At 32.8% G+C, this 27874-nt stretch overlaps 1 protein-coding gene across 1 annotated transcript in view; it reads right to left on the reverse strand.

Moving 5' to 3' along the window:
- Positions 1-245: 245 nt before the first annotated feature.
- Positions 246-27874, reverse strand: part of LOC106143235 (short neuropeptide F) — a 49851-nt gene continuing 22222 nt past the window's right edge. Inside the window, exons 3-7 of the mRNA XM_013345259.2 lie at positions 15886-15987; positions 5617-5792; positions 3554-3664; positions 1185-1271; positions 246-895 (exon numbers count right to left, since the gene is read on the reverse strand). Of these exons, the coding sequence (XP_013200713.1) occupies positions 833-895; positions 1185-1271; positions 3554-3664; positions 5617-5792; positions 15886-15985 (537 nt within the window). The 5' untranslated portion in view covers positions 15986-15987 and the 3' untranslated portion in view covers positions 246-832. The remainder of the gene's footprint in view (positions 896-1184; positions 1272-3553; positions 3665-5616; positions 5793-15885; positions 15988-27874) is intronic.

Below are 27874 nucleotides of genomic sequence, written 5' to 3' on the forward strand. Positions count from 1 at the left end.
CTTAATATAAAGCGAAACAGCGATACTAAGGGGGCTGGGCATGATTTTAAACTATAATTCATTTGTTAAACTAAATGAAAGGAGTTAAATCATAGTAATGTTATTTATAACCGTAATCTGATAAGTTATTAAAAGATGTTTACCTATATATTAACTTATAGTAAAATTTTTGAATTATGGAATCTAGGTGGGAATACTTTCGTGGTTGGTGGTGGGTTAATTAAAACAATTAAATCCATCGCAATATTTTATATTTCAACTCATCAATCGTTCTATTATAATATCTATACAAAATTAAAATAATTTACTAGTACACTTATTGTTTAATTTTACGCCTTGTTGATTAATATCAAATGAATATAGATACCATTTTAATAGTATTAAAAGGAACCAATAAACATAACTAGAGACGGAAAAGTTTTACATTTACCCAGCATTTGAAAACGTAGAACTTTTCGCTGAAAAGTTTTATATAACATATATATACTAATACATAGAGAGTTAAACAAAATAGAAACAGTCTTAGTTGTAATATTGACTAGAGTAACATTACCTACAATATAAAGGTATTGAAAGGAAAATTTCCGGTTAATCACAGTTTATATGTAAGGAGAAATAATATAGTGTTAAGTGAGTGATAATAAGAATCTTAACATTTCAACAACATTTAATACACTATCTGATTATTATGTACATATAGCTTACAAATGTAGTGGAATAACATCTAAAAATTGATATATTTTTTATTTTGACACGTAAAAGTTGGTTGCTTAGAAGTAACTGTTGATATTTGTACGGAGCGGATGTGTAGAGCTAGAAACGAGACTCCGGTTTAGTCCTGCTGCCTGTCGTCTTCGGTGGAGCCGTTAGCTTTCACCTCTTTGGGGAGAGCAGACTGAAACAACATATTTTCTGTTAACATATTATGACGACTATGTTATCATCCATTTTAATATAATGAATGTAGTTTAAATCATAATTTCATCTTTTTTTTTTTTAATTCTTATTCAAAATTCCTGGCAAGAGGTAGTGTTGAATAAAGAAATAAACGAGGTAAAACTTAAAATTCTTCTACTCAGAGCGTTGGTATTATCTAAATAAAGATAATATTATGACAATATAATAAAATTCTTAAGCATCCGGTTGGTAAAATAGTGAATGATTGTCTACAATATGATAATTACCTCGTATGGCATTAAAAACATATTGTTGTCGGATCGGCGGCCGAATCGCAGGCGCATCGACGGGGCACGAACATCGCGGTCTTGTTCCTGTTGTCAAACATATAAATATTAATGACAATTTAAAAAAAATTTTCATCAATTTGACATAAATTTTGACATTTTGAAATGATTTATAGGTATAGGACCTAGAAGCCACACCTTTAGGGCTAGGGAAAGAGGATTTGGAAATCTATTTTGACCAAACAGACTTAGAAACGGTATAGCCATGCATATCATTATTTGCAACATCGTCTAAATAAATAACTGTGTACTATGTACTTCCAATTTCAAGAGTTTCGCCTAAAACTTTTTTGTTTTATATTTTTTTTTAGGTTAAAGACTTTTCCTTATAAAAACTGTGAGTATACCTAACATCTACTTATAGTACAGTAATCTATGCATGTGCAAGTTAAAAATCGATTTTTTCATAAAAGCGTTATAATCGCTTATAATAGTAAAGTTAGTGGCTTTAGTCGAACAAAGTTCAACTGGAGCCAAGGCCGAAACTCGGCGAGAGTAATATTAGTTTGAACTTCTTATTTATTACTTATATTGTGCAAATCAAGAAGATAAGCTGTCGAGAAACCACTTAATAAATCTTTAATGCAACTGTGTAAATTAATGCTTATACATGTTTCAATAAATAAGTGTATTTACACTATTATTTAGTATTCCTGCTACATACCTAAATATTACCTATAAATTTGAAATTTTGTATTTGTTCGTCGGCGAAAGTGAATGTACCATATGATATATGATGAAACGATAGATGGAAAAAGTGAACAGGATCATTATGATATATCAAAGAAGAACAAAAAGATATTGTTTAGCATATTTGTAAGTTTTGATAAACATTTTCTCATCGGTGCGTGTTTAGATTTAGAGCTTAAGGGATATGCCCTAAATCTAAAAAATCTCTACTAATAAAAAAGAAAAAATGTGTCCTATTAAATTTACAAGATTAAAACATGGCCTCTGATTAAAACTTCAGCCTGATTGATGACAAAGCCTGAGTTACGGCAGTTGGAATTAGCGCAAATATTTACATAAAATTTAGGCCCTACGAATATTTCACTGATGACATTCTATCTGCCTGTCGAGGAAAAAGGAAATGGCATCATATTTACAGGAATTATTCACAATTGTCTTTTTATAGTTGTTACTTGCCATACAAATGTATAATTCTTATAGAAAATATATCAATTTTATTAAAAAAGCGATGTCTTGTAACTTAATTTGACGAAGTAAACAACGCGCGATCGAATGTTTTGTTCACAAAATTTGTAGCATATTTTTTTATCAACAGAAATAAATAAGAGCTTGAGAATGGGATCGAAACACAAAAAATATTAAAAAAAAACCAAGTTTCTAGTTATCCACTTGATCTTTTTATTTAGTTAAAACTTGAGTTACCGAAAATAATCCACGGCAATCGAGCGAAATCTAACTTTTAAAATGTATTTACCTACATTAGGTTACAGAGATTTCTTTAGATGAAAACAACCTCCTATTTAAATAATATCATTCATTAGTGTGACAAGGGCAAAAGAAAGAATGTCTGATTTGGAAAATAGGTTGATTCGTCATAAACCTGGTCAATACTCGTAAACAACGAATGGGCCTTGTTAGGGGGATAAGTTCATTACGTGGGTTTACGCCAGAGCGAACATTTTACGTCTCAGATCGATATAAGTGCCGGCTCGACCTCAAAACATTTATGAGCAAAAATTTTAAAGCTGGCAAAGCGCAAGCCGTAGCTCAGAGACTATAACAATTTATCAAAAGGTTGCATCTTAAATTAATAATATATATAGGTATTTCGAATAGTTTCCAATAGGTATTAAAAACTCGAGCCCATATTTTTAGTAAAATTTAGTATAGTTCCATAAGTACTTTGATATACTTGTAAAAAAAAGAAAATATTACATTATTCACAAAAATTTTAATTGTTCACTAGCACAAAAATACTTTTGTCGTTAGCGATAAACAGTAATTCTGCACGTGTATTCTTTCTTACATATTATCTTGAAAAAATTCAAAAATTATGTAAATGTGAAACATCTTCGTACGCCATTATCGTAACGCATAATATGTAAATTGTAATTCGTAAAAATTGGACCACCTTTACTGCGTTCTAAAATAGACTTATTTTTCTCATCAAGTTTAATCGGTTTCTATCAACTTCTGAATATCATAATTTTATGACATCCGTTTTACGAGGTCTTACTTATTTTTTTTAATTTATTTTGGGTCAAAATATTTTTTTTCTTTCCAATTATACTTATCGGTATAATATTTACCTACATTTAACCATACAACTGAAATTTTACCTCCTGTGGGAAAATGTGCGGCACGGCGCGTTCATCGGACCGGCGGCCGAACCGCAGGCGCACCGGTGTTCGCACCTCGCGCAGCGACATCAGCTCTTCCATCTCATCCACCTGGGGACAATAGTACAGGGGAATCAAACTTCGTAGAATGGCATAAAGAGGACATTACTAGCCAACAAAGATATTTGTTGTTGAAATTCTGACGGAATATTGCGAAAAAGCTAAATATTATAATATTGAAATTTTACAATGATCAATGATTAAGGATCAACTAGGTATGTGTGTTTTTTAATTTTTAATTAATCATTTTATTCTATGACGATCAATTAATGAGCCTTTGGTAGTTCCGTATGGTCAAAGTGCTGCTCCCCAGAAAATTTGGAACAAACGCGAGGATGATGATGACATCACAGACCTTAACCATCAGCCATGTATTATTTTCATAAAGTCCAGTTTCCAAAGTTACGAGGCTATTAAAAGGATATCAAACTTTTTGCTTGCTGATCCAGTAAGTGCAAGATTATTCTTCTCTTATATACTTTGTCCAAGTTGTGTTAAAATTTATAATTGAGCTACATTAACGACAAGAACTACATTACGGAGCCTTACCTATGCGGACTATTTTATTATTTTGAATTACACATGAATTATTTACTTCAAATCTGGATTAATAAAGGTGAGGGGCAAGAAGTTTCTGCAAGATAAGGGTTCAAAACTTGCAAATAAACTTACGTAAGATTCAATTTATGTATTTACATTTGCTTTTGCTCCTTCAAAGAAACAGCGAAGACTACTTTATCGGTTGCCCACATCATGAAGGAAACCATTCTTCCTCCATTCTTAAGATGTACTGTCGATAATTTTGTTGTTACTCAAGTATTAATAAATTGGATATAAATATACTTCTGATAATATTATAAAGTTCAAAATGTCTGTATTAATAACATCTTTACTGACTCATTCATTCTTAATTCAAAAGCAATGAAAAAGCACCTTCATATAAATTGAAGATTAAATCACCACACCGAGCTCAGTGGCTTATAAAATTAAGATTTAATTCGTTTAAGCAATACAGAACAGTTAAGATGCTTTGAAGATATTCTTTGCGTACTCTATAATTCACTTATCACAAAATCTTTTAGGAAGGTATATTTACGAGAGAGAACTTAAGCAAACCGTGCAATAAAATTGCTTTCAAGGAAATAAGTATGTGGATTGGGGATAAAATTTAAATTGTTGGGGTATTATCTCCATAAACAGTTTAATGCGTTACATTATGGAGACAAAATGCCATGAATGCGAGACTCTACAAAATTTATTTACCAAAAACATACACGTTTTATCCCAAATTTTATTTACAAATATGAATGAATAAACAGAAGTAAATGTTATGATACTGTCCAAAGGAATCTTCATTGGTATACATATAATACTCTTTATATTTATGGTGGCCTGTGAACCGCAGGAGATAGCAATATTTGCGAGCAATATTTATTATTTAATGTGTTTATATTGGTCTTTTGGTTTCTATAAGATGAATTCAAGTTAACACAAGGTGCGTAGGAGATAGCACAGACTTTATAGGTCGAAACGTTATGTATTTTAATGGAGGCTCCAGGCTATGGGCTGATGCAGGTAGGCAGTGAAATACATGATGTAGATCGCCTGCAGTATAATTTCCGACGCGATGGAGATCACACTGAATTGCAATTAAGACAATGCTATATGAACATAAATCATCGTCCTTCTGCGAGTCCTCACCTCTGGATAGGAGACCGAAGACCACGATCCTGACTTGAGTATTTCAAGTCATCGGTAGCGACTCTTGCTAGACTTCCAAAGCTTTTGTAGAGGATTTGACCTATTTTGGATCATGGTTACTAATGGATACAGGTACTCACACGCAAGAGAATGTGTTAAGAACATTAAAGTTTCTTGTCTGCCGAACTCGAACGACTCAAATTAATGTCCGTCTAAACATAGCTCTGAGAATATTTATAACCGCGATAAGTCGCAGAAATGTACTAAGCACATTATTTTTATATCTTATTCATATAGCTTACAGGTGCCTGAGGAGGCATATCAGGGTCGGATCGCCTGCCGAAGCGCAGCCGCCGGGAGGGCGACCTCACCGACTTGCGGGCTAGTGCATGGCCGCCCAGTGCGTCGTGCTGCGCCAACAACGCGTACAGCCCACCCAGCGCGTCCCAGCCGCTCCGACTCTCCGTCGCTGCTGATGCTGCAAACAAATTTAATGGTGATTAACCACCTTTATATACCATCCATCACAAAAATCCCATTTAGTTGTCCCATAATAGTATAACCGTCTTATAATGCTACAACTAAGACGATTTTGTCCCAGATAGTCATAATATAATCATGTTATAAGTGATATTTAAATAGAATCACTATTTCAGGTAACGTATGTTTATTTATTTATACTTTACTGTACAAAAACATGTTTTATTGTTGCCTTGAAATTGCGTGCACTTTTCTAATTAAATCACATCTGATTTGTTTAGATAAATAAAAAAGGATTTTTGCAATATGAGCAATCGAGCGCTAGAAGGCTGGCTTAGCTGAACCTAAAAAAATCCAAGACCAAGTAGGCATCTCCAATCCAATCTATAACCTTTATAAATATGAATAAAAATGTTATAAGGATATCGAGCATAGCTATAAATAAAAAAAACAGGGAGGTTAAAGGGGCGTACACTGAACAAATAAGTTCAGAAATGAAAGTGAAATAACTACCTACGCGTTCCATACAATTTATCATGGCCCTTGTACATACGCGGGTAACATCTGTGTTACGTATTCAACTAGGAGTACAAGGTAAGTTATTGCCAGTCTAACAATGTGAAGAACTGGCATATGAATTTTGATAAATTATTGCTGGCAAGTTTAGCACAAATATACATGTCCTTCATAGAAAGTTCTTCTAAAGATTTGAGCATATGACTAAGACCTGTCTAGAAAAAATATTGAAAATAGTTAATATTTAGTTTTTATTTTATAGCTTATTTATGTCCATATTGTATATCATGTAGTTAATTTAGTCTAAAGTTTTGAAACAACAAACTGTCTCAAAAAAGTTTAAAATTTAGATTATGGTAGTTTGATACTAAGTAGGATGTCGCGAAGAGACTCGAATATCAATAGAACAACTTTCGTTATTAATCAGATAGCTAAAGAGTTATCCAAGTTATGCGCAACTTTTATAGAGACAAGGTCTTGAGGGAGTAAAAACAAAGTATCATAACTTCAGTACCAAAATTGCTGCAAAATTATTGGCTCTCCCTTCACTGCGACACTTAGTCGCTATTATAGAAAGTTATTACTTGGATAAACATTTTGTAATTGGTTTTTCATACAACCAATTAACTATTTGAGATTTAACGACGAGATAGCATAAAATTAAATGTCCTAGGTCCTTCTATATAAACAAGATCAAATTTTACCTAAGTCCACTGTAAAGTATGATCTCAGCACGTTTAATATTATATAAATATCTTACAAGGAAAGCGAGAGTGTCGGTGGTCGAATCGGTAAAGATCCCGGTTAAAAATGCGTGTGGCGCAAAAAGTTACAGGTTCGAATCCCACCTCGACAATGAACCAATGACTACTTTCAAAGTTTATTAACCTATTATTATTTATATTTATATAATTTTTTTTATTTTACAGTTATCGCACTACCCGTACATCCATCTCAGTTTGGTCCAAAGGTTCGACTGGCAGAGAATGCCTTGTGGCATTAAGTCCACCTGTTGTACATTTTACGTGCATGAAGTTTAAATAAATAAAAAAAAAGTTATGTTCATTTATTTGAAAACTAACCGATGCTCTTACGGTATGGGAAAACATCGTGAGGTAACACATTCAGGCAACTGGATGTGTAACCATGATCGATCCAATACGGGTTAGGTTCAAAGGTAGCGGAGGTCAGATGGGAATCGCTTCGTGTAAAAATCTGACCCAATCCAGGATCCATGGTCAAATGTATACCCCGGGCTTCTCTCTAGAGTAGTGAAGATGCAACCGGAACTAAAGCCAGGAGAAAGAATCATATAAGAAAATCTTATCGTTAAGTAATTATTGTATGCAAAAATAAATTAATAATAATAATACATAAGCAAGAGTTGAACAAGATATCGAACGACGGTAGAAAAGGCTTGATCTGTGTTCAGTCAGTCATCCACGAATGTTGCTCAACTCGATGTGACTTACACGAACACGTCTTCTCGAACACGAACGACTCCCGATTCGTTAACGCGTCAAAATATACAACCGTGTTTATAAATAATTCAGTATTACTGAGTATGATTTGTAGAAGTCAATGTCGTAGATCTTATAAAATTATGATGTGATGTCATTAAAACTATAGAATTATTTTATAATTTACAAAGACACAAAAACTAACCATAACCCCTTTGTTTACCAACCGGAGCTTTCGTCCAATCTATTTGAGTGAAACTCTTTGTTAGGCGTTTCTTTGAACTTCTTTTCCGGAAGGGAAACATTATATATAAGCATGTATATTTTAAATTATTTGTATATATCTTATATGAATTCAGCTCGGTTTATTTCAAAATAATCGTTAGATGTAAAGGTGTCCCTAACTATCTATTATATCGGGTCACTACAATATGGGTCCCAACGCCATTGACACATGAAATTCGTTCTTATTTTCAACGAAACATCTTAAGGAACAAGATAAATCCTTTCAATTTTACCGTCCTGCCCAATGCGTTATTTATAAGATATCTATCTGCTTTTCACAAACGGGGTTCATACGATTACATACATATATATATTTTTATTTGCCGCTTACAAATGTTTTACGTACATTGCTGGACGTCACTTTTGATAGATGATAAATACATACATAAATGGTTAAAAAAAGTGTAGTAACATGGTTAAAAAAGGGCGACGGGAACAGTACTTTGTTTGTACTCTATAAATTTAAGTTTATTTTAATCAATAGTGTTTTGCTAACATTTATATTTAGAGAACTTATTTCATAGTGAAATACTTTTCTGAAATATGAGCAATAGGTTGGGATTTGCTAGTCTTTTCCCGAAGTAAGATATTAGTTTCGACAGATTTATCTATTGCAAAATATTTGAAATTTGTCCCCAGGGCTTAAATGTAAAGTGACTATGTTAGAAAACGACATGAATTTGAGACCCCTATCAAGTTTCAACATAAGTTAGCTCGGGAATGCGGAGACGTAGGTCCCGACTTCGCGATGCAGTGCAAGTTTCAATTATACTGCTTAATTATTAGCAATTCTCAGGAAATTCCAGCTTCTATCCCTTTGTATCAACACTGATTATAAATAGAGTGAAAGTTACCATCATTAAACATTGATTTAACTATAACTGGTTTTGGTGAACTCTTTCTTTTTGATACATGTGTGAAAGGTGTAAGAAAATTATAATGATTGAGTGCATATATATTTCTTTACCTTGCGTTTCGGGACTGTAAGTTTAATGTTTATTTGTTTATTTACAGTAATCTGTTCAAGCAATCTTTAATAAATATTCTCATCGTATACACAGATTTAGGAGTACTAAGAAGAGTTTTCAGTAATTTTTATTCCGGAAAAAGTACTCAGGTTTTCTGTTAAACTACAATTTTACGCCAGAGAAACCGCGGGTTTAAAGCAAATTTTATTATAACTACAAAGTTTATACTATCGGCTAATAATAAGACTAGACGAAATTTAACCGAGGCTTGTCCTTCATAAAGCAACGTCCAGGTGACAACAAATTAGCCAGTGAACCAAACGTAATTCGTCAAAGCCTTGACCCCACTGGGTTGCTAAAGGGCTGATATCAAAGTAAGTTATTACAACTAGTTTTTAAGACTTTATTTATGCTCCGATTGACGAATTCGATGAATGCTGTTATTTCTTATGATTAAAAAAATAAACTCAATAAATATACATAAGTATTTATCTGCCATTCAAAAACAGTAAATAATAAAATTAACATACATACATTAACAGAAATATACGATATAGAAGTAAGTGGAATAGTAGAGCTAAAACGTGATTGCACCACAAAGTATGCACCAATTAAAATATAATGTACTAATAGTTACTATCCAAAGGCCATGAGGCGGTTAGATCAAAAACTCTGACACAGAAATCACAAAAATATAATAATTGACAATCTCCTGGCGTTATCCCAAGTTACATATGTACTCCTTACTAAATAGGTTCTCGCGGGGTACATCTTTAGCCATAGTCCTTAATTGGGTCTTCAGAAATATCAATAACGACTTAAATATATTATTGCGATTTTTTTGACGTAGAATTACTTTTCTTGTTCCTTTAAAAACTGTAATAAAGATGACTTAGGTTCATTAATTAGGTACGGATTAAAACTTAAATGGGGCTAAACCTAAAAAAAAACATTTTACAAATGATATCATGTTTTTAAATCATTCCTTTCCGCCCGACTTGACGCAGGAATTATTGCGTTAGGCTTTTGTCCCTTTTTTATGGAGTCACGTTTTTCATTACGGCAATTGTAACTTTCCAATGTAAATATCGATATATCAGCTTATTGTGTTAAAGGAAGTTGTTCGTATGCTATAATAAAATATAAGTTGATGTATTTTGCTTTATCATATATCTAATGAATTGATTAAATTGTTTTCAGAAGTTTAATCTATACATATAATAAATCTGTAGAAGGGTCAATTCTGTACATTGAAAATATTGAAAAAATAAATAGCAGGGGGTGTTACTGGATCGATACCAAACACAAATATGTAATTAAAAAATTTTTTGTCTGTCTGTCTGTATGTTCAGGCATCACGTGAAAACTAACGGTTCGATTTTGATGAAACTTGGTATAATTATACCTTATTATCCTGGGCATAAAATAGGATACTTTTTATCCTGAAAAATTACGAAGAAAAAAAACTTAATTTTTCAGTTTATCTGTAGAACCGTGAACACACGTTGCTTTACCCGCAGTGGATTTAGCGCCGTAAGTTATAGCACCGAAAGTCGGAATTAGCTTGAACCGTTTGCGGCACACGCGGGGCGCTACTAATTACTATGAAAAAAATACTTTAGTCCGGTCAATCTAGACATTCGAAGCTATATTAATTCCCATCAAGCTGAAAATTAGTATAATTGTTTAAAACACAATCAAAAACATTATTTCAAAATTCCCCATGATTCCGGTTTAAGGGAAAAAAAATACACAAGGTCAAGGGTAAAAAATGGGTGTTTCGCGATTTTCTTCAAAACGGTAAGTTTTTCAAATATTTATAAGACATAAATTGTAGATCATAAAGTTATCTATAAAAAAGGTATCAATATTTTTTTTTCAATAAAGCGTTTTTCGTTTACCGTTTCTGAGATATAACGATGCAAAAAGTTGCAAGCGTCATAATATGCACACGTTTCCACGGCACCTCTGAAGTAGTGTACTATTAGCGCGTTTTTTTTAACATTTTTATTATTAAACTTGAAAAAGTCTGAAATAAGTTAGAATAAACACGTGTTTTCACTACGCAGTAGCACTCAAGACTAACTTTCGCATTTATTATTTAATAAAATTAGAATAACCCTAAGTGAAGAAAATCATCTTAGGACAATAATAGAGATTACAATTAAATCAAATTAAAACTAAAACTACTTATAAAAAGAAAGAAAAAAGATGACTACAAACTTAAATTTAATTTATAAATTGTCCAGTCCCTGTATCGTATCAACATGCGGGAGTGTGCCCAGAAGGCTGGCAGCATTGCCAATTTGAATGGCAATGCTGATTCCTGAGCCAGATAATTTCCAGCTCTCCGGTCAAGAGATACCTCAATCAGCTTTTTCGACAACTGTCGGAAAAGCTGATGGGCAGATATGCCCCCCGGTCCCAGAGTTTCTATCCCAAAAGGTTCAAAAGTATTGGTATTACCGATACCTACATATTTGCGCCTTTTGAGGTTTTTTGCCTCATTTGAAGCAGAACCGGCCTTAGATTTAGTAACCTGAAGATGAGACGGCGCAAGTGTGTCGATACAAGTAGCATCCCACACCAAAGGCCGCCCCAATCTCCAAGGTACCAAAGGCATACCATCCGGTCTCTTGGCATCATCCCGAGCCAGACCGTTTGGTTCCAGAACGGCTGGAACATGGATGGTGGCAAGAGCACAGAGGATTATATTATTTAGGGCGGCATGGCGCCCTAAACGGCTGGCACTCCTAGGGCATGAGAGGCCGTGGTGTCCATAGCCGTCTACTATTATTAAAGACTAACGGTATTTCACGTGTTGAGCATTCTGAGATAAAGCATTTCTGCTACACTGAGTATATACGAGACGTGCTTATGCATATTATGACGCTTGCAACTTTTATCGTTATATCTCAGAAACGGTAGCTTTATTGAAAAAAAATATTGATTCCTTTTTATAGATAACTTTATGATCTACAATCTATGTCTGAGGTAATTTTCCGATAAAACTTACCGTTTTATGTATAAACCTTACTTTGAAGAAAATCGTGAAAAACCCATTTTTTACCTTTGACCTTGGGTAATTTTTTTTCCTTAACCGGTTTAATGGGAATTTTGAAATAATTCCTTTGATTGTGTTTTAAACAATTATACTCATTTTTAGTTTGATGGGAATTACTGTAGCTTCATTCTTATTTTTTCGTCTAAATTGACCGGACTACTTACTACAGAACGCGAACTCAACTGCAGTAGCTCAATAGAGGGATCTCCTTAATTATTATAGGCCTAGCCGTAATTAGGTCCAAAAGATATTTATAAGATGTCATTGTCAGAGTTACTCAAAATGGAGAAATAAACCATCCACGCGAAGACCGACATCTGCGCGGACGGAGTCGCGGGGGGAAGCTATCTATACTAATATTATAAAGCTGAAGAGTTTGTTTGTATGAACGCGCTAATCTCAGGAATTACTGGTTCGAATTGAAACATTATTTTTGCGTTGAATAGACCATTTATCGAGGAAGGCCTTAGGCTATATAACATCACGCTGCAACTATAAGGAGCAAAGATATAATGGAGTATGTGAAAAAATGGGGAAAATTATTCATGCCTGAGGTCTTTAATGATGCCCAAAAAAACTATTCCACGCGGACGAAGTCGCGGGCACAGCTAGTGAAACATAAATTTTGTATGACTTATAGTAGGTTTATAGCCCCAGCTATTTATTTTTGTCCATCGTATATTATTTTGTAATTTTTTCTTTAAAACTATAAAAGCTTTTCAAATAAATATCTACCAAAGTTTAAATTTATTTAGTCGTTCGCTTTTCATTATTAGAATAATAAAAGGTTTCCAAAAATATAACCGAATAAAATCCAGTCAATGAAAAATTAGTCAATTCATCTCGGATTGTCTTTATTCACAATAGAATATGTAAATTAAGCCATTATTTCGTGATCCAATGAATGGACAAAATTGTTTGATCTTACAATGGCCATTTAACAGATTCGTGCGCAATTCTAGATAATCTGAATTCAACAGAATAATTTATCAAATTAATTGTGAATTTAAATAAGAAGGGATAAATGTTATTTAAAAATACTTTTTCCATCTCAGTTACACTACGAAAATAACTTACACTAAAATTAAGAAACATTTAAGTAGTTGTTCTTATAAAGTAGAATCAATTTCATACTAATTATGGTCTAGAGAGACCTCATACTAATATACGTACTAGGATAAGCGAACCAGTGATTTGAGTCTTTAAAAAATGTCCAAACATTAAGCCTGTGCTTAAAAAATAAATGATTGGGACTTCTCGAGTTAATAGGTTACGTGATCCCAACGCATAGTTCGGATTTACGGGAACGGAATGTGTGTACACGGCACGATTATTGTTATTAAAACCTTGACACGTGCGAGGATAGGTAATGACAATTATTGATGCTGATAGGATACGTGTTACTGTCCTTCGATTTGATTAACTTATCAATATTTTTCACCATTGCACCTTATTCCATTTAGTACTCCCGGAAAGCTACAAAGGTTCACGGTCAATTGGCTTCTGACACCGTTAACCACTTTATTATTTGAAAATATTTTGAAGAATGACTTTAACAGTACGTGCTAAAAAATTTTATCAAACCTTTTCATCTGTCTGTTTTTCAACAATAATGATTGGGGCTCCAAATTGACTGTTGCGAAACATAGAGGTTTATGATTTACAATGATAAAAAAACAGTTTCATAAAAAGTTACTTAGAAGTTACCAAATGCCTGCATAATTGATAAATAATAATAAACAGAGTGACGCGCGCTACCTCTTACGTAAACTTAAAAACAAAATTAAGATACTTTCTTATCCCCCTTTTCTTAACCGGAACGCCAATCAAAGAACTCTCTTCCGTGTCGAATACTAATACAACAACTTTGCGCTTTACCAACAACAAATTTTATACAGGAGGCATTAATAAACATGATTCCTGTGCCTCAGATCGGTTTAGAATATTAAAGACACTTAGCGCATTATAACTGCAAAGTACGATTAATTTATTGTTGTTGCTAACGAAAATAATATCTGTTCCAAATGCTTTGTGTATAAATATTTGCCTTAAAGTTAACATCTCTTCAAAAATATCACAAAAAGAGTGAATTTTCTCCCACGGAATTTCCTACTGCCCTTCAGTTAAAATTGAATTTGTAAAAGGGCATCAGTGTAGGTATGCTCAATAAACAAATTTTCCAAAACTGAGAGTAAATTTAGTTTAATATGACATGTAGGTACCTCAGATTGGTTTCTAGAATATTTTTGAGCAATGGTAACTTCCATAATAAATAACCAACAATAACTATATACCTACTCGTATATTTTTTAAATTTCGACATACCTACCATTGGCTGAAGAAAATATTAATCTTGATTCTGTCAGTGAATTAAGTGACGAAATGTTTATTTTATTAACACTGAAGCAATTTCGATCAATTTTATTAAATAACATTCTGTTAGTGATGGCATTACAGAGATTAATGGCTACTTACATGCTCTCAAAGTAATTAATTAGGAGTTACTTGAGTGAAGGTAGTCAATATGTAACCCATTGCATGGGCGCGTCATTGAAATCAGGTTACGACAAAATGAAAAAAAAAACACAATAAAGTTTTAGATAGGTACCAAATTTGTACAAGTTTAATTTTTAGTTAGCTATAATAAGTTTACTAAATCTTTGATTATAATCATCTTGTGGCATGCAACCAAATCAAAAATTATGTTAAAACAGGCTATTTATCCACAGCTATCAGTAAATTTTTCCCCAATGAGCCTTAGGGGACGGGCTGATATTTTGTGTAAGAGAGTCCTTATATAATATTCAATACTGAAAAAATATCTTTTAATTCTCATTTTATTACTAAGAATTCCAGATAGCAACTTAATTAATATCATGGTAATAGGTTCAGTGGTTTTAACGTGAAAGGCAAACAAATTAATACATATACACACTTTCACATTAACAACATTAAGAATGGAATGTTAATTTTACTGCTCATCATCTCGAAGCAATTACTCAAATCCTTTATTTAAGATACCGTCAACTTACCATAACTTATTTTATATATGTACTTACATTTTATATCTTTTGGTTTTCGGTTCCAGTTTTATCAAGGAGAGTACGTTTTATAATAAAAATAAAAGACCAACCCTTCACTTTTAGAGGTATGAACATACACTACTGCTGACAAAAATACCTTCTTTTTTCAAATAAGCTTGTGGATTACTTTATAACCAATGTATCTAGTATAGCAACTTACATTACCAAGTAATTATATACAAATATTATGCGTGTATTAAATCATTGTATTGTTACGTTAACTTCAAAGATATTGTTACCTAAGTTTATTTCTGAAAGTAATAATGTTTGTCACAGTTTCAAGCTGTCTCGGCATTAAATAATTTATTCTAGTTATTCAATATTTGAAAAAAGTATTTCAACAATGTTATATTACATACGAAAAAACCTTTTTTAAGAAAGTACTTTGCAAAAACATACTACAACAAATTGTAGTAAATAAAGTAAGAGAAGATTGACATATCTATTATGCGCATCCGAAATTATTGAACGAATTTAGCTGGAAATTGGTGAAGAGATGGTTATAAAGTATATGATTATGTGTGTATAAGAAAAGATTCACTAGAATCTCTAAAGAATGTAAACTTTGAGAATATACCTAGTCTAATTGTATTTACAAAAAATTTGGAGTAAATTACGCAAAATTGCCTTTATACTTATCGTAAAAAGTCTTTGCTGAAGTTAAAAAGAAATTTCATACTTTTGGAGTTCAAGTAACAATTAAGTTCACACTTACCTTCATACGGTGATGATAGAGCCTGCGCTTTAGAGGTGGGTAGAGAGGTAAGGGCTGCGAATCCGCAAACCACCAGAACGATCGCGCAGCTCCTAGACATGGCTGTAACAATACAAAAATACCGTAAATTAATTATTTATTTTTTAATAAAATTAAGCTGTAATTTTGTTTATTGCTAATATAATTATCCTAGGAATGCGACAGTTATTGCTCTTTAAGAATTGGTTAAGGGAATTTATCTTGCTATAAATCAATCCCACAAGACTGCAATCTAAAAGAGAAAAATATGTGACAATATGTTTGAATTAAAAAGATAGTTATTGACAAAATATTTGCTATAAAACTATAGACCAAACGAAAATGGACATTGCCGTTATCATAAAAACCTATACAAATACGAAACGGCACAGTCAGTAAATGGGACGGCTGAAAACAAATTTTTCGCTTGGAAACATCCCAAAGGATACAAGGATGAACGGATCTACACACAAAATATTTAGTATAACCCCTCGTGATTGTGTCTAAATATAAATTTTCAAAGGCCATATTTGATACTAGCTCATTAACGTGGTTTTATAACCGTGGACGTTGTGAAAATCCTTACTTAGCAAAGGTTTACGTCGTTTTAATTAAAAAAAGTGATTTCGACTGTGTACGTACCGTACCATTAGGCGTATTACCAAAATCATTATTATTACTAGTACAAATGTTCACAAAACAATCATTATTAGATCATCAAAAAAAATATTTAAACGCGCACACCTACATACAAATATTTTATACAAGATCACGTTAAAGTTTTTATTTAATATTCAAATAAATATTTCCGCATTTCGCGCAGAAAAAGCAATATCCATCAAACCAGTGGTTACTTTTGAACAGCAGGCACGAGACGACGCTCAACAAGTAGGCTAATGTGCAGCGATACAAAATATTTATGGTACAGAGAAATAATTCGTCCGAAATACATTTTGACACCTACATTAAAGTAAGCCTTCGGCTGCGCTAGCGTATAAAATTAAAAATATAGTTAATTTTATACAATGGGAATTTTTAAAATTTTCTCTTATTTAGACTTTAAATCACAAGAATGTAGGTTATACGTCAAATTTCAAATCTCTAGACATGAGGTTTGGGTTATTTGCTGATGGGTCAGTTAGTCGATCAGTTTCCTCTTTTATACATAGAGATTGATGTATAGAATAACGCTTTTCTTCTTTAAAAAAAAATATTACCTTTTTTCAGCCTTAAACGTTAATTACAATATGCCTATTGATAGATAGATGAAATTTCGTTTCCATATATTGGTTTGCCCGAATAAATATTTTTGTTTTCTAATGTTTCATAGTTACCAGTTCATCATTTAAGTACTTTTTAATACATATACATATATTCGGATATATCCAAACACATGAAATGACCCAAAATGTGAATTGATATTTTCGCGTTCGTAGCGTTCGCGTTAGCGTTAGTACCTATAGCCATTTCTGTAATCTTATTTTTTCCGGGGCGACTCATATGTACTTACGGAGCGAATGACGTCATCAATCACGCTTATCACGCGCATGTGACAACGTCATATCATCGTCACGATGTCCCAGTTTACCCTCGTGTTAACCAGCGTGTCGCATTTTTGGTTTTGGTGTTAAATATTAAAGCAAATATAAATTTATTGTCACTATGAATAAATAGTTTCCAGGCAAACCTAATATATTAAAAGTTATATAAAGACTTGTGTTGCGGGATACTAACTCAATGATACATAAATTTTAATAATTAGGTCAATCAAAACACATGAATTTATCATAACAAACAGGCCTTCGAATAGAAATTTATATATGTAGATAGTTTTAGATAAATACCTATTTGCCAAATGAAAATAACTATTTTTCAATTAAGTAACTATTTCCTATGAATCAAATCTTATTTTTATTTCCTTCCTTTGCTTTATCCATTAGCGGTAAATATATAAAAAAAAAGTATTATAAAATCTGAAGTTTAAGAAGAGTTTATTAAACTACCTAATGTCACAGACAAACTACAGTTTAATCTTTTTTGCAAACTCCTAATTACTTACAGATGGAGTCTTCCAGAGAATCTATGTTATTAATGTTTCCAGGCTTTCCGCAATCTGCTTGTACTTTGATTGATGTTCTGACAGCTCTTCGCAGCCAGTTATTATAATAAGTTGCTCAACTTAGTCAAAACACCAGTCAACTTACGAGACCACCTTTTTGAAAATGGTTATTCAATGGAGTCATACTTAAATCTTAGCCAATAAAGCATTTTTCTTTTAGTCCATAGGCTAGCAATCTGTCTCTATCATATATATCCATCCCAAATTAAGATTTTTCGAGCTTGTTGACTATGTTTACCCCGTACGGGATAAAGATGTATGTGATACATCTTTGTCTTAAAATATTTTTTTTTAGTTCCAAACAATTGCAAATTTTAAATTGTTTAAGTAATCATAAAACTATACTATCAGAATATCAGGTAAACTGACACAATAAAATATAACCCATTCTATTAATGAAAGTACCTATCGAAAGAATATATGGTGACCAATATGTACTAGAGATGTTCCTACGCTCTGCGCCTCTATCCTTGTAAACCAATTTATGAATCAAGTATTTCCGCTTGTGCACCCACAAATCACACCCTTGAGGTACACCTACCCACGTGAGATATTTTTACGACTATCCATTATAATATGTTATACGATTTTAAACTTGAAGAAAACTCGTGAAGTCTGAATTGCACAGAATAAAATCTTGTGTTTAAGAATATAACATACAAAGATTTAAGACAAAATTGTAACCGTGACATGGTATAGCACAATCCCTAAACCGTAGTTTCTAGATACAGCGATTTAGGTTAGGCGTTGTCTATCAGTCGGCAACCACTACATTAGTACCTAGATTATAAGTTTGTTTCAATAACAACTGTTTTCAAATGAACTTTAAACCAGAAGCACAATCAAAGTAAATCAAATTGATGTTTCTGAGCTTGAAATCCGATGTCGATATTAGTGAAGCGGCTTGCGCACTTCATCGGCCCTAGGGAATGCTTGCAATTGCAGCCAACTTTTAATTGCCAACCAAACTAAAGTAACCAAATTAAAGTCGGACGGACGGTTGCAGTAAATATGTATGAACCTCTAGAGAAAATTAATGATAATTTTCCATTTGATTATTACATTTTAGATGTTGTTGTATAAGAAGTTAGCTGTGTTTGTATAGTGAGCAGTTTAAGTAATCGAATTTGTAAGTCAATATTTTTTTACCATATGTTATCAAGACTTTGAATGACGTCTTTCTCGTAACACAATGTTTTATATCGCCATTACGGTAAGGTAAAACATGGGATATTTATAGTTCAGGAAAATTGTAACCATAATCATAATCCAATTTAGATTAAATAGTTTACCTCCCGTAGGATTTAGATGTCAGATTGAAGTCTCTAATTTATCTGATCTTTTTACTACTAGATCATACTCTCGAAGCGGAGTGCAATCTAGTCAAAACTCCAAGATACATGGTGATAAGTCTGTCAAGCTAAGGCAAAAATTATTTTGCAGCCATTGCAAATGTTGTTATAGGTAATACTAATGTACTCATCTTCAGCATTTGGTAAGGCAGCGAAAAATAAAATATTTTACTAACGATATTACTTCGGCATACAAATTTAATACAACGCCTAACAGGTACTTATATTCCAAAATAATCTGAAGGCTATCCATTCATTATATCGGAACCTCTATTATGAGTTTGTGGCAGTGACATTTTGGTAAGTTTCATAAATACTCTTTGGAAGTTGGGGGTCCACCCGCTGGGTTTTACAATATTCGTTATCGAGGTCCGGCGGCGGTCATAAGATCCTTACGTCATCAATCACCACTTTATACAGACACCTTTCACCCTAATGGATTCCGACTTTTAATAAACGGTAAGTATTACACAGATGGCTATAACAGAAGGCTAGAACGGTGGTTTTAACTATTGATTTGGTTGAATGATACATATTTCCAATACATAAAATGCAGATAAATTATAGAAGTCGTTAAATAAAAACATGTATTTATTTTACACAAATCTTGGAAAATATAAAGTACCTACACTATACTTAATTGAAATTCATTTGACGTTCTTGAAAATTAATGCAGGTAAGTTAAAAATACACAAAACGTTTGCTTGACGTTTAACCTTCAGCGCCATTCTTTTAAGGATAAGTACACAAAAAGCGAAAAATAAAAATATGGTCTTTAGGATCAAGCTTATTATGTTTCGTGTACTACAAATTGAAACTAAACATGATTTTTTACAATAAACACGAGAAAAGAAGCAGCTAGCACACACTATGTTTTTTCTTTGCTACCATGGCAATATCTAATCATAGCATTATATTTAATCATGTACTAAAAAAATAAAAATACAAAATAAAATCAAAATTTTTATCCTTTGTCAAAATACGCCGGATTATTTTGCCACAGAGTACTAAACCTAAACTGTGTAATCTTCCCTCATATGTGTGATGCTCCAACACTGGAATTCCCAGCTTTGTGACGAGCCAGGCGATCCAGTTAGCGTCGTTGCCAGCTCACGACGTAACACTTTGCTGCAGAATGCAAGTCACTGCCAGCCTTTTAGCATTCTATAAGCTGGTAGTGTGGCATTAATATAAATTACCTGAGCTATAAATAGAATTCTTATAAAATAATGTTACTTGCATAAAATCCCAGATTTTGCCTGAATTATGGAGAATATTTATTTCGCTTCATTATCCTTTATATTACTCACTTTTGTGTATAGGATTTGGAAAAATAGTATTTGTTGATATTTATGTCAATATCATTTAAGTTTGAAATGAGTGTGAGAAAACATTACATTAGTACAGTGTACCTGTTGATTTCTAACCGGAAACTAAAATTGTTTCGTTGTTCAATTTCTGATCCAGGTGCCCCATGACCAGGGAGCCAAAATCTTCGTGGGTGACTAAGCCTTGTGGCAGTGCTAACAGCGTCCTGGGCAATAATTTGCAGAGACTGTAAAATTCTATCATTAAGCCAAATAGCTGAACGTGGCCATTTAGTCTTTTCAAGACTGTTGGCTCTGTCTACCCCGCAAGGGATATAGACGTGAACATATGTATGTATGTATGTAAAATTTTATTTAAGATTTTTTTTCTTCTTTCGTACTTTTTAGCTTTGTTAAACCCGTAAGGGACAAAGATGTGATAATTTAAGGTTGTATTATGGCCAACGGCCTCTGTGGTGCAACAGTAGACAAGCACTAGCTTGTCTGTGACACAGTAGGTCCCGAGTTCGAATCCAGGTTAGGACAATCATGTCCTAACCTGGATTCGAACTCGGACCTCGAGACTCTAGACCATCAGGTCTTGGACGTTTATCTTTTGTAGTTATAATTAGATTTAAGTGATGTGACGCCAATAAGTGATACCATGTATCCAATTTTGAAAATAAATCTATTTTATTCTATAAATCGTTATCGTTGTGTAAATATCTCGTAACACAAGTTTTGAAATTACTTTGAGGTTAACTCAATCTGTGTGATTTGTCCCGTATATATTCATATTAATTTACTTATAACAACGGTTTAAAATAAAAAAAATAATAAAAAAAACATTATTTCAATATTATAATTGAACCGAGTAGACATCCACCGTCTAATATGGAGTTACTCCTCCCTACTAAACAATGTCAGTTCTCCAATAAACAGGGCGTGAATCATTCAGCTCTTTATACTGAGATTTATAGCGCTGCTACAAGGTGGCTTTCACCGAAGATATGGAATCTCCATTTCGTATGTTTTATACATAATGTCAAAATAAATAAAGGAATTCGTAGTAATAAAGTGTTACGTTGATATTTTAATATGTTTTGTATAAATCCGGTTTCAATTGTTTAAATTTCATGTCATTGGGCAATATGGAAAAATTATAATAGAGAACTAGATTGTGAGGAAAAAATTCAGAGTAATATACTCGTAAGGTATTATATTATTATTATATTTACGAAAAATGTGGTAAGTAATAATATATTAGACTTTTAACGTATGTTAAATAGATATATAATGGTTCAGAGAGCTGGCTGACCTCCTCTCCACAGAGGTGAGATTGTAGCTGGGATTAATTCCAGAAGAAATGGCGGTACTATGATAGGTATATATTGATAGATCAATGATCAGATCAGTGTATACTGATTTTTGGTTAAAAAAAACATGCTCTTCATCCAAACAACTACTACGTGTATGTATTGCAGACACGTACTTAACCTTTCATTTATTTCATCGTCGGTATAAAGACAATCGATATGAAAGCATAATATAAACTGATTATTCAACTTATAAATAAGTACAGTTATTTTCCACTTCAGTTTCAGACAGTCTCTCAATTCAAACTTCATAAAAGAACATTTTAACAACTTTCACCAGAAGTTTTATCATAAGTACAGGGCATCTCCAACAATTTATAGCATACATTTCGTAATGGGCATACTCGTATTTTTGTAGCTTTGTTGTTTTTTTATTCATTTTTAGATTATGACAAAGCATAAAAACGCAGTATGGAATTTCCTGATACCACTTGATTTGAACTACAGGTTGTATGCCGTACGTAGTTGTACGAATATTTTTTCTAAAGAGTAATTTTTACAATACATTTTGTCAATGAAGATTTATTATTTGTTTTAACGCGATATGGTTTGTGTTATAAACCGGAAAAAGTAGCAGGTATACATTAAACAGTGCACATTTTACTCTTTCCTTCACCTTTGCGTATTCACAGTTGCACCCTCCGCGTGTTCGGGGTGCTTTGGGACCTGGGATCCACTTTCCTACATAGAATGCAATTTTTCTGTAAGAATGAAGTGTTCCAACAAAACAAAACAGCCTAAACGCTAATAATAGAGTCACCACGTGCAAACATTCAGGTCTCGACGAAAGCGTAATGATTTTACTGTTTACGGTAAATGGCGGTATGCATAGCGTTAATTCATGGTTGTCTTTGATCTGTGGAGCGGCAAATTGGCAGAGGGCGCCACCGGTGTGCACCGCGCTGTCTCACTACATACTACCTATAATAAGAAGATAATTAATTATGCATGCTTACATGATATTTACAAGACGCAGTTCAATTTTCTTTTAACACCTTTTGTTAAGTCCTTTTTTTCTTTCCTAGAAATTACGTATATTATATTTGCCATCATGGATAGTGTAACGACCACGAAAAATATCGTATATTTAGATAATAGGTTTAGGTGATGAGTTAGACAGTAGAAGTGTGAAAGAGCGATTCGAGGGCAGGCAGTCATGAATCAATTTGACGGAAAATACCCCACTGAAATATTTATCAACGTAAAATGGTGCTCTTTTTGAAACATCCAATACATATTTTCTTTATTCCGTAAATTTCGGTACTTGCGGTTACAAAAGAAAGGAATCTATGTCATAGGCGTAAAGTCCAAATTTCAATGGTTCATAAATACTGTATGAGGAGCATGTGTTTACACTAGGTGTCATTTGAGACAGGATACTTGCAACCTTTTAAGTAGAAGTGTCTGACGCTTAGGGAAGTTTACTTAGTACCTACGCCTACTCGTTTCTGGCTATTTCTATGCAAAAATAATAAGGTTTTACAGGTGCTACTGAAGAATTAAAGGATATATTTAAGGTTTTTAGCACTTAGCATTATATTTTTCTAACTATTCTTCTAATACAGGAGAAAAAAATGAAATCTAATTTTAGTACGATTACTACTCGTAAACGAAGCATGGACCACCAATTTTTAAATTTTGTAACTGTATTTCATTTGACCTCAACTTTATTTTGGGCTTGTAAAAAACATCTAATGGTATTAAAGATTTGCTATTCATTTATATTATTTCGTAATCAAAACTTTAAAAATTTTTAACGTATTTACTATCTATTAAATAATTAATATGAAACCAATTTTAAGTTCGGTCATTAAATGATAGCCAACCATTAGTGAAGCATAACCATTTTCAAATCTCATTATTATATCTTATTAATTTTAAAGCAATAGTATCATTCCTGTGTCGCAAACATTTTATCACGTTCAACTTTAATTACTTCCCATCACATTGCGGACTCAGCTCCGGTGTGAAAGTGACTCGTTACTGCAAATGGCGGAAATTGATATATTCTGTATCTGATCACATCTTTGATCAGAATGATGACATCACAACCATTTATCTATCGGAAGCTTACTCGTCGTATGAAGGTTTATAAGATTTGAATGGATTGAAGAGATGCAAGATGATAAAAAGGAGTTTTCATTTTGAAGAATTACTTAAAATTGTCAGCTTTATATTAAAACAGGAAAAGTTAACAGGCAAAATGGTTGAGAATTTGGACGAATTTCAATACGATGACCCTAAAATTGTTTAGTATTGTTTAGTTGCTTCTCACAAGTTTTTACTATACAAATCTTAAATTAATATCCCGAATGAAAAATAATCTTTCTTTTAGGTCTGGGCTAGCTTTTTAACTAGGTATTAATATATTTTATTTTTATTTTTAACCAGGTTTTAATTAATTGGCGCATTAAATCATTGCACGAACGAATGTGGCTGATTACATAAATAAATTTGTACATGTTTCATATTCCAAATGGTTCATGATCATTAAATTAAAGCAAAGCGGTGGTTTCAGATTGACATTAAATCAAGAGGATGTGGATGATATCAGTAACATTAATTCAAATTACTAACATTACATATAAAATTTAGAGGCGTGTGCGCTACTTTTAAAGTTACAAGGATTTAATCATAGTAGTGTCAGTTTCTGAAAAAGTACATATATCCTAAAGCTAGTCCAATGCCAATCACGTTTTCCCGAGACATGTGTTAACGAACCGCTTTCAAAGGGGAAATTATAAAAAGTGAAAAACATGTCGGTATGCAGTGTATACTGTATATGTTCTGCTTCCGAGGAGAGGATTAACTAGTGATACTGCAGTGCAGAATGGTTCTTAATATTTCCGGATTCTAAAATCGAGTATGGTTAATAGCAAAAGTTGTGCCGCTTGTGGTTCTCGGCACAAATAGAAAAAAGTATAGGACCATACTATCTCTTTCCTGCTGATGACGTTAAAGGCTACTGAGGGATAGGCTTATTAACTTGGGATTTTACATCTCAATTTAATATCCTGAATTAAATTGATATTTTGTTTTAGGTGATAGGCTGTCAACCTGTAACTATTTGAATCTTAATTCTATCATCACGCCAAAAAGCCGAATGTGGTCTCTCGGTTATATGTATTAGCCAAAGTAAGTCAACATGACATCTGTTATTTCTCATTGCTATAAATTAGTCGTTCGCTGCGAGCTAAGACCTCGCGAGCACTTTTATTTTTTACGAAATAAGAATATACTCATATCTTAAACTACTTCATCGATTTTGATGCCCTACGAACTTATTCTTTGTCCTACACACCATAAATTTAATCATAAGCCTTTCGAACCATTCGAAAGTTATCGCGTTACAATAAATAGAAAATATATGTTTTCATTTCACTTTACTCACTAGGTCAATTAATTTTAAAATGTGTTTTTCAATGAAATGTAGTATCAAGATTGTTAAGCTTAATTGAGTATCTTAATAAATGGACTATGGTGAGACTGCAGTATAGAGAGGGGTTCTAAATCATTTCCGGTGTATGTTTTGCGAAACTTTAGAACTACAATTATATGTAACAGAAATCTTAGACTTATACCTGATACTCCTCCAATTTTGCGCGTTCCCCTCACTATACTTTGGGGGATGGGAGTAAAACAATAATAATAGTGCCTATTTGAAACTTCAATTTTGTAATAAAATAACTTGTTGTCTTCTTATTCGTATGAAGAAATAACGCTGGGAATAATATCCATTACAGTCTAACACTCATGATAATTAACCTTACTCGGTTCTCAGTAATTGTTTTAATAAATATTAACCACAATTCTTCTTGAAAGCAAAGTTAAGATTTAAAATTGCGACATTCATTCTCATTAAAACCTCCTTCGTTAAGAAATACCACGTGCAAGTATACAAAAGAAATGGTTACATTTAAAATATATGTTCGTATATTATCGCACAAACTGACAACGGGTTTCTCAGAAAAGGAAACGAGGTGAATCACATTTGCACCTAGGAAAGTGTTCTTTGACAATCATTCAAATATATAAAAGTGGAAATCTACGGTTGATAGCGATGTTCTAACGAACCTCTTTTGACGTAGTACTTTATGTAGTCCTTTTTTTAATTTCTCAATTTAAAAAATGCTTCAACTTTGATTTCCATCAGAAACGTAGAGACAGTTACTTATTTACAACAATTATTATAGTATTAAATAAAGTTTAAAATTTCACACCTTTATTATTTCTACCAAGACTTAGCAAGATATCAAAGCATCCATTCAAGCAACAAAATGGAAGCAACATTTTGGTTTAATTTGAATCAAGCTGAAAATTGAATTATCAATCAACGCGTTACGTCCTAACTAATGAATTCGGAGTTAGTGAATTTATCATAACTATAAAGTTTGTTAGCCGATTTAAGTGAAATTGTTGAAATATGTTTAAAATCTCATTTGCACGCCAAGGTCAACAAAACCAGAGGTCTGTGGCTAGGCGCTCTTGAATTAAATTTTCCTAACATAATTACTGCACGCGTAGTTGATGTGTGTGTTGGAATAATGAGGATATACCTCCCACAAGCTGAGATGAGTTAAACCGTAATGTGAAAATAAATGGCCTGTTCACTTTAATTTAGCCTGTGGACTTAGCTTGGATCATACATAATAGTCAATTTTCGAAACCTATAAATTTGTAAACGTAGTTGTTTTGTTCAGATTTCTCTATATACCTATATGTAAAGTTACCTCAAGTACCTATCCATTTCCGTGTTCCACAATTTTCCGTGACATATTACGGCTAACGGTAATTCGATTGTGTCGGGGTTTAGTTAATGTGATTTTGTGTTCCGTTTAAGGCGAGTCCATGTAATGTTTCTGACAGAAATCGGGCAAGTCTAAGGATCCAAAGCTGATGATATGTGATGTGAATTCATAGTGTAGAGCCTTATTTTTTTTGTTTATAGGGAAGAATGTAGCAAGAAATAGGTACACGTGACAAATTTAATGCCGGTGATCTTAAGAAAATGGAAAAAGTACCTGCGCGGTGCTTATAAAAGATTCAATTGAATAGTAAAAGTAGTAAATCGAAATAATGTAGTTTGACACCGCTATGAGAATGACTTGTTACCATTGGGTAGCAAAAGATCAGTTGATATGCAATGAAAATGCTTAAATGTGTAAACTCTCGCTGTAGTATAGGTATAGACATTTTAAAGTATATGAATGCGAAATGAAAAAAGCGCAAAACTGATAAAATTACATTCCCCTCATTACCCTGTATCAGTTACATTACGCAGTTCTTTTGATCCAGTGCCCTAGCTTTTGCTGCGTATTGTGTACGCAGTGGCTTGAGAACAATGCGAAAGATCAATGGAGCAATGCAAGCAAAGTGAGCTATTAGGTTTGTTTACCAATGATCTGGAGCGAGCGAACGCGCAACTGGAAGATATTAAGGATGAAGTGGTAACCCTGAGTTACCACTTCATAATTATTTGTTGGTAATACTCGGAGTGTATCAAGTAGATAATGTTAAAATGAGAATTCAAGCAGGTAGGAGGAATATACTTATACTTCCTACCTACTTGAATTCTCATTTTAACAGTTCTTGTAATGTGGAAACCAATTGAAATACTCGTAAAGGGAAAGTACATTGATTAATTGATATAAATTCTAGATAATGTAGATACCTTTAAACTGAGACTCATTTTTTTATAAGGGGTTTTCTCGTCTATTCAATACTAGAAAATATTAACAGCCTTCACTGGAGTCATTACAACTGTTATATTGTAAATAGTTTCCAATTTATTGTATAACCATATTTAGCTAAAAGAGG

The sequence above is a fragment of the Amyelois transitella genome, chromosome 9, assembly GCF_032362555.1.
Source record: "Amyelois transitella isolate CPQ chromosome 9, ilAmyTran1.1, whole genome shotgun sequence".
Lineage (NCBI taxonomy): Eukaryota > Metazoa > Arthropoda > Insecta > Lepidoptera > Pyralidae > Amyelois > Amyelois transitella.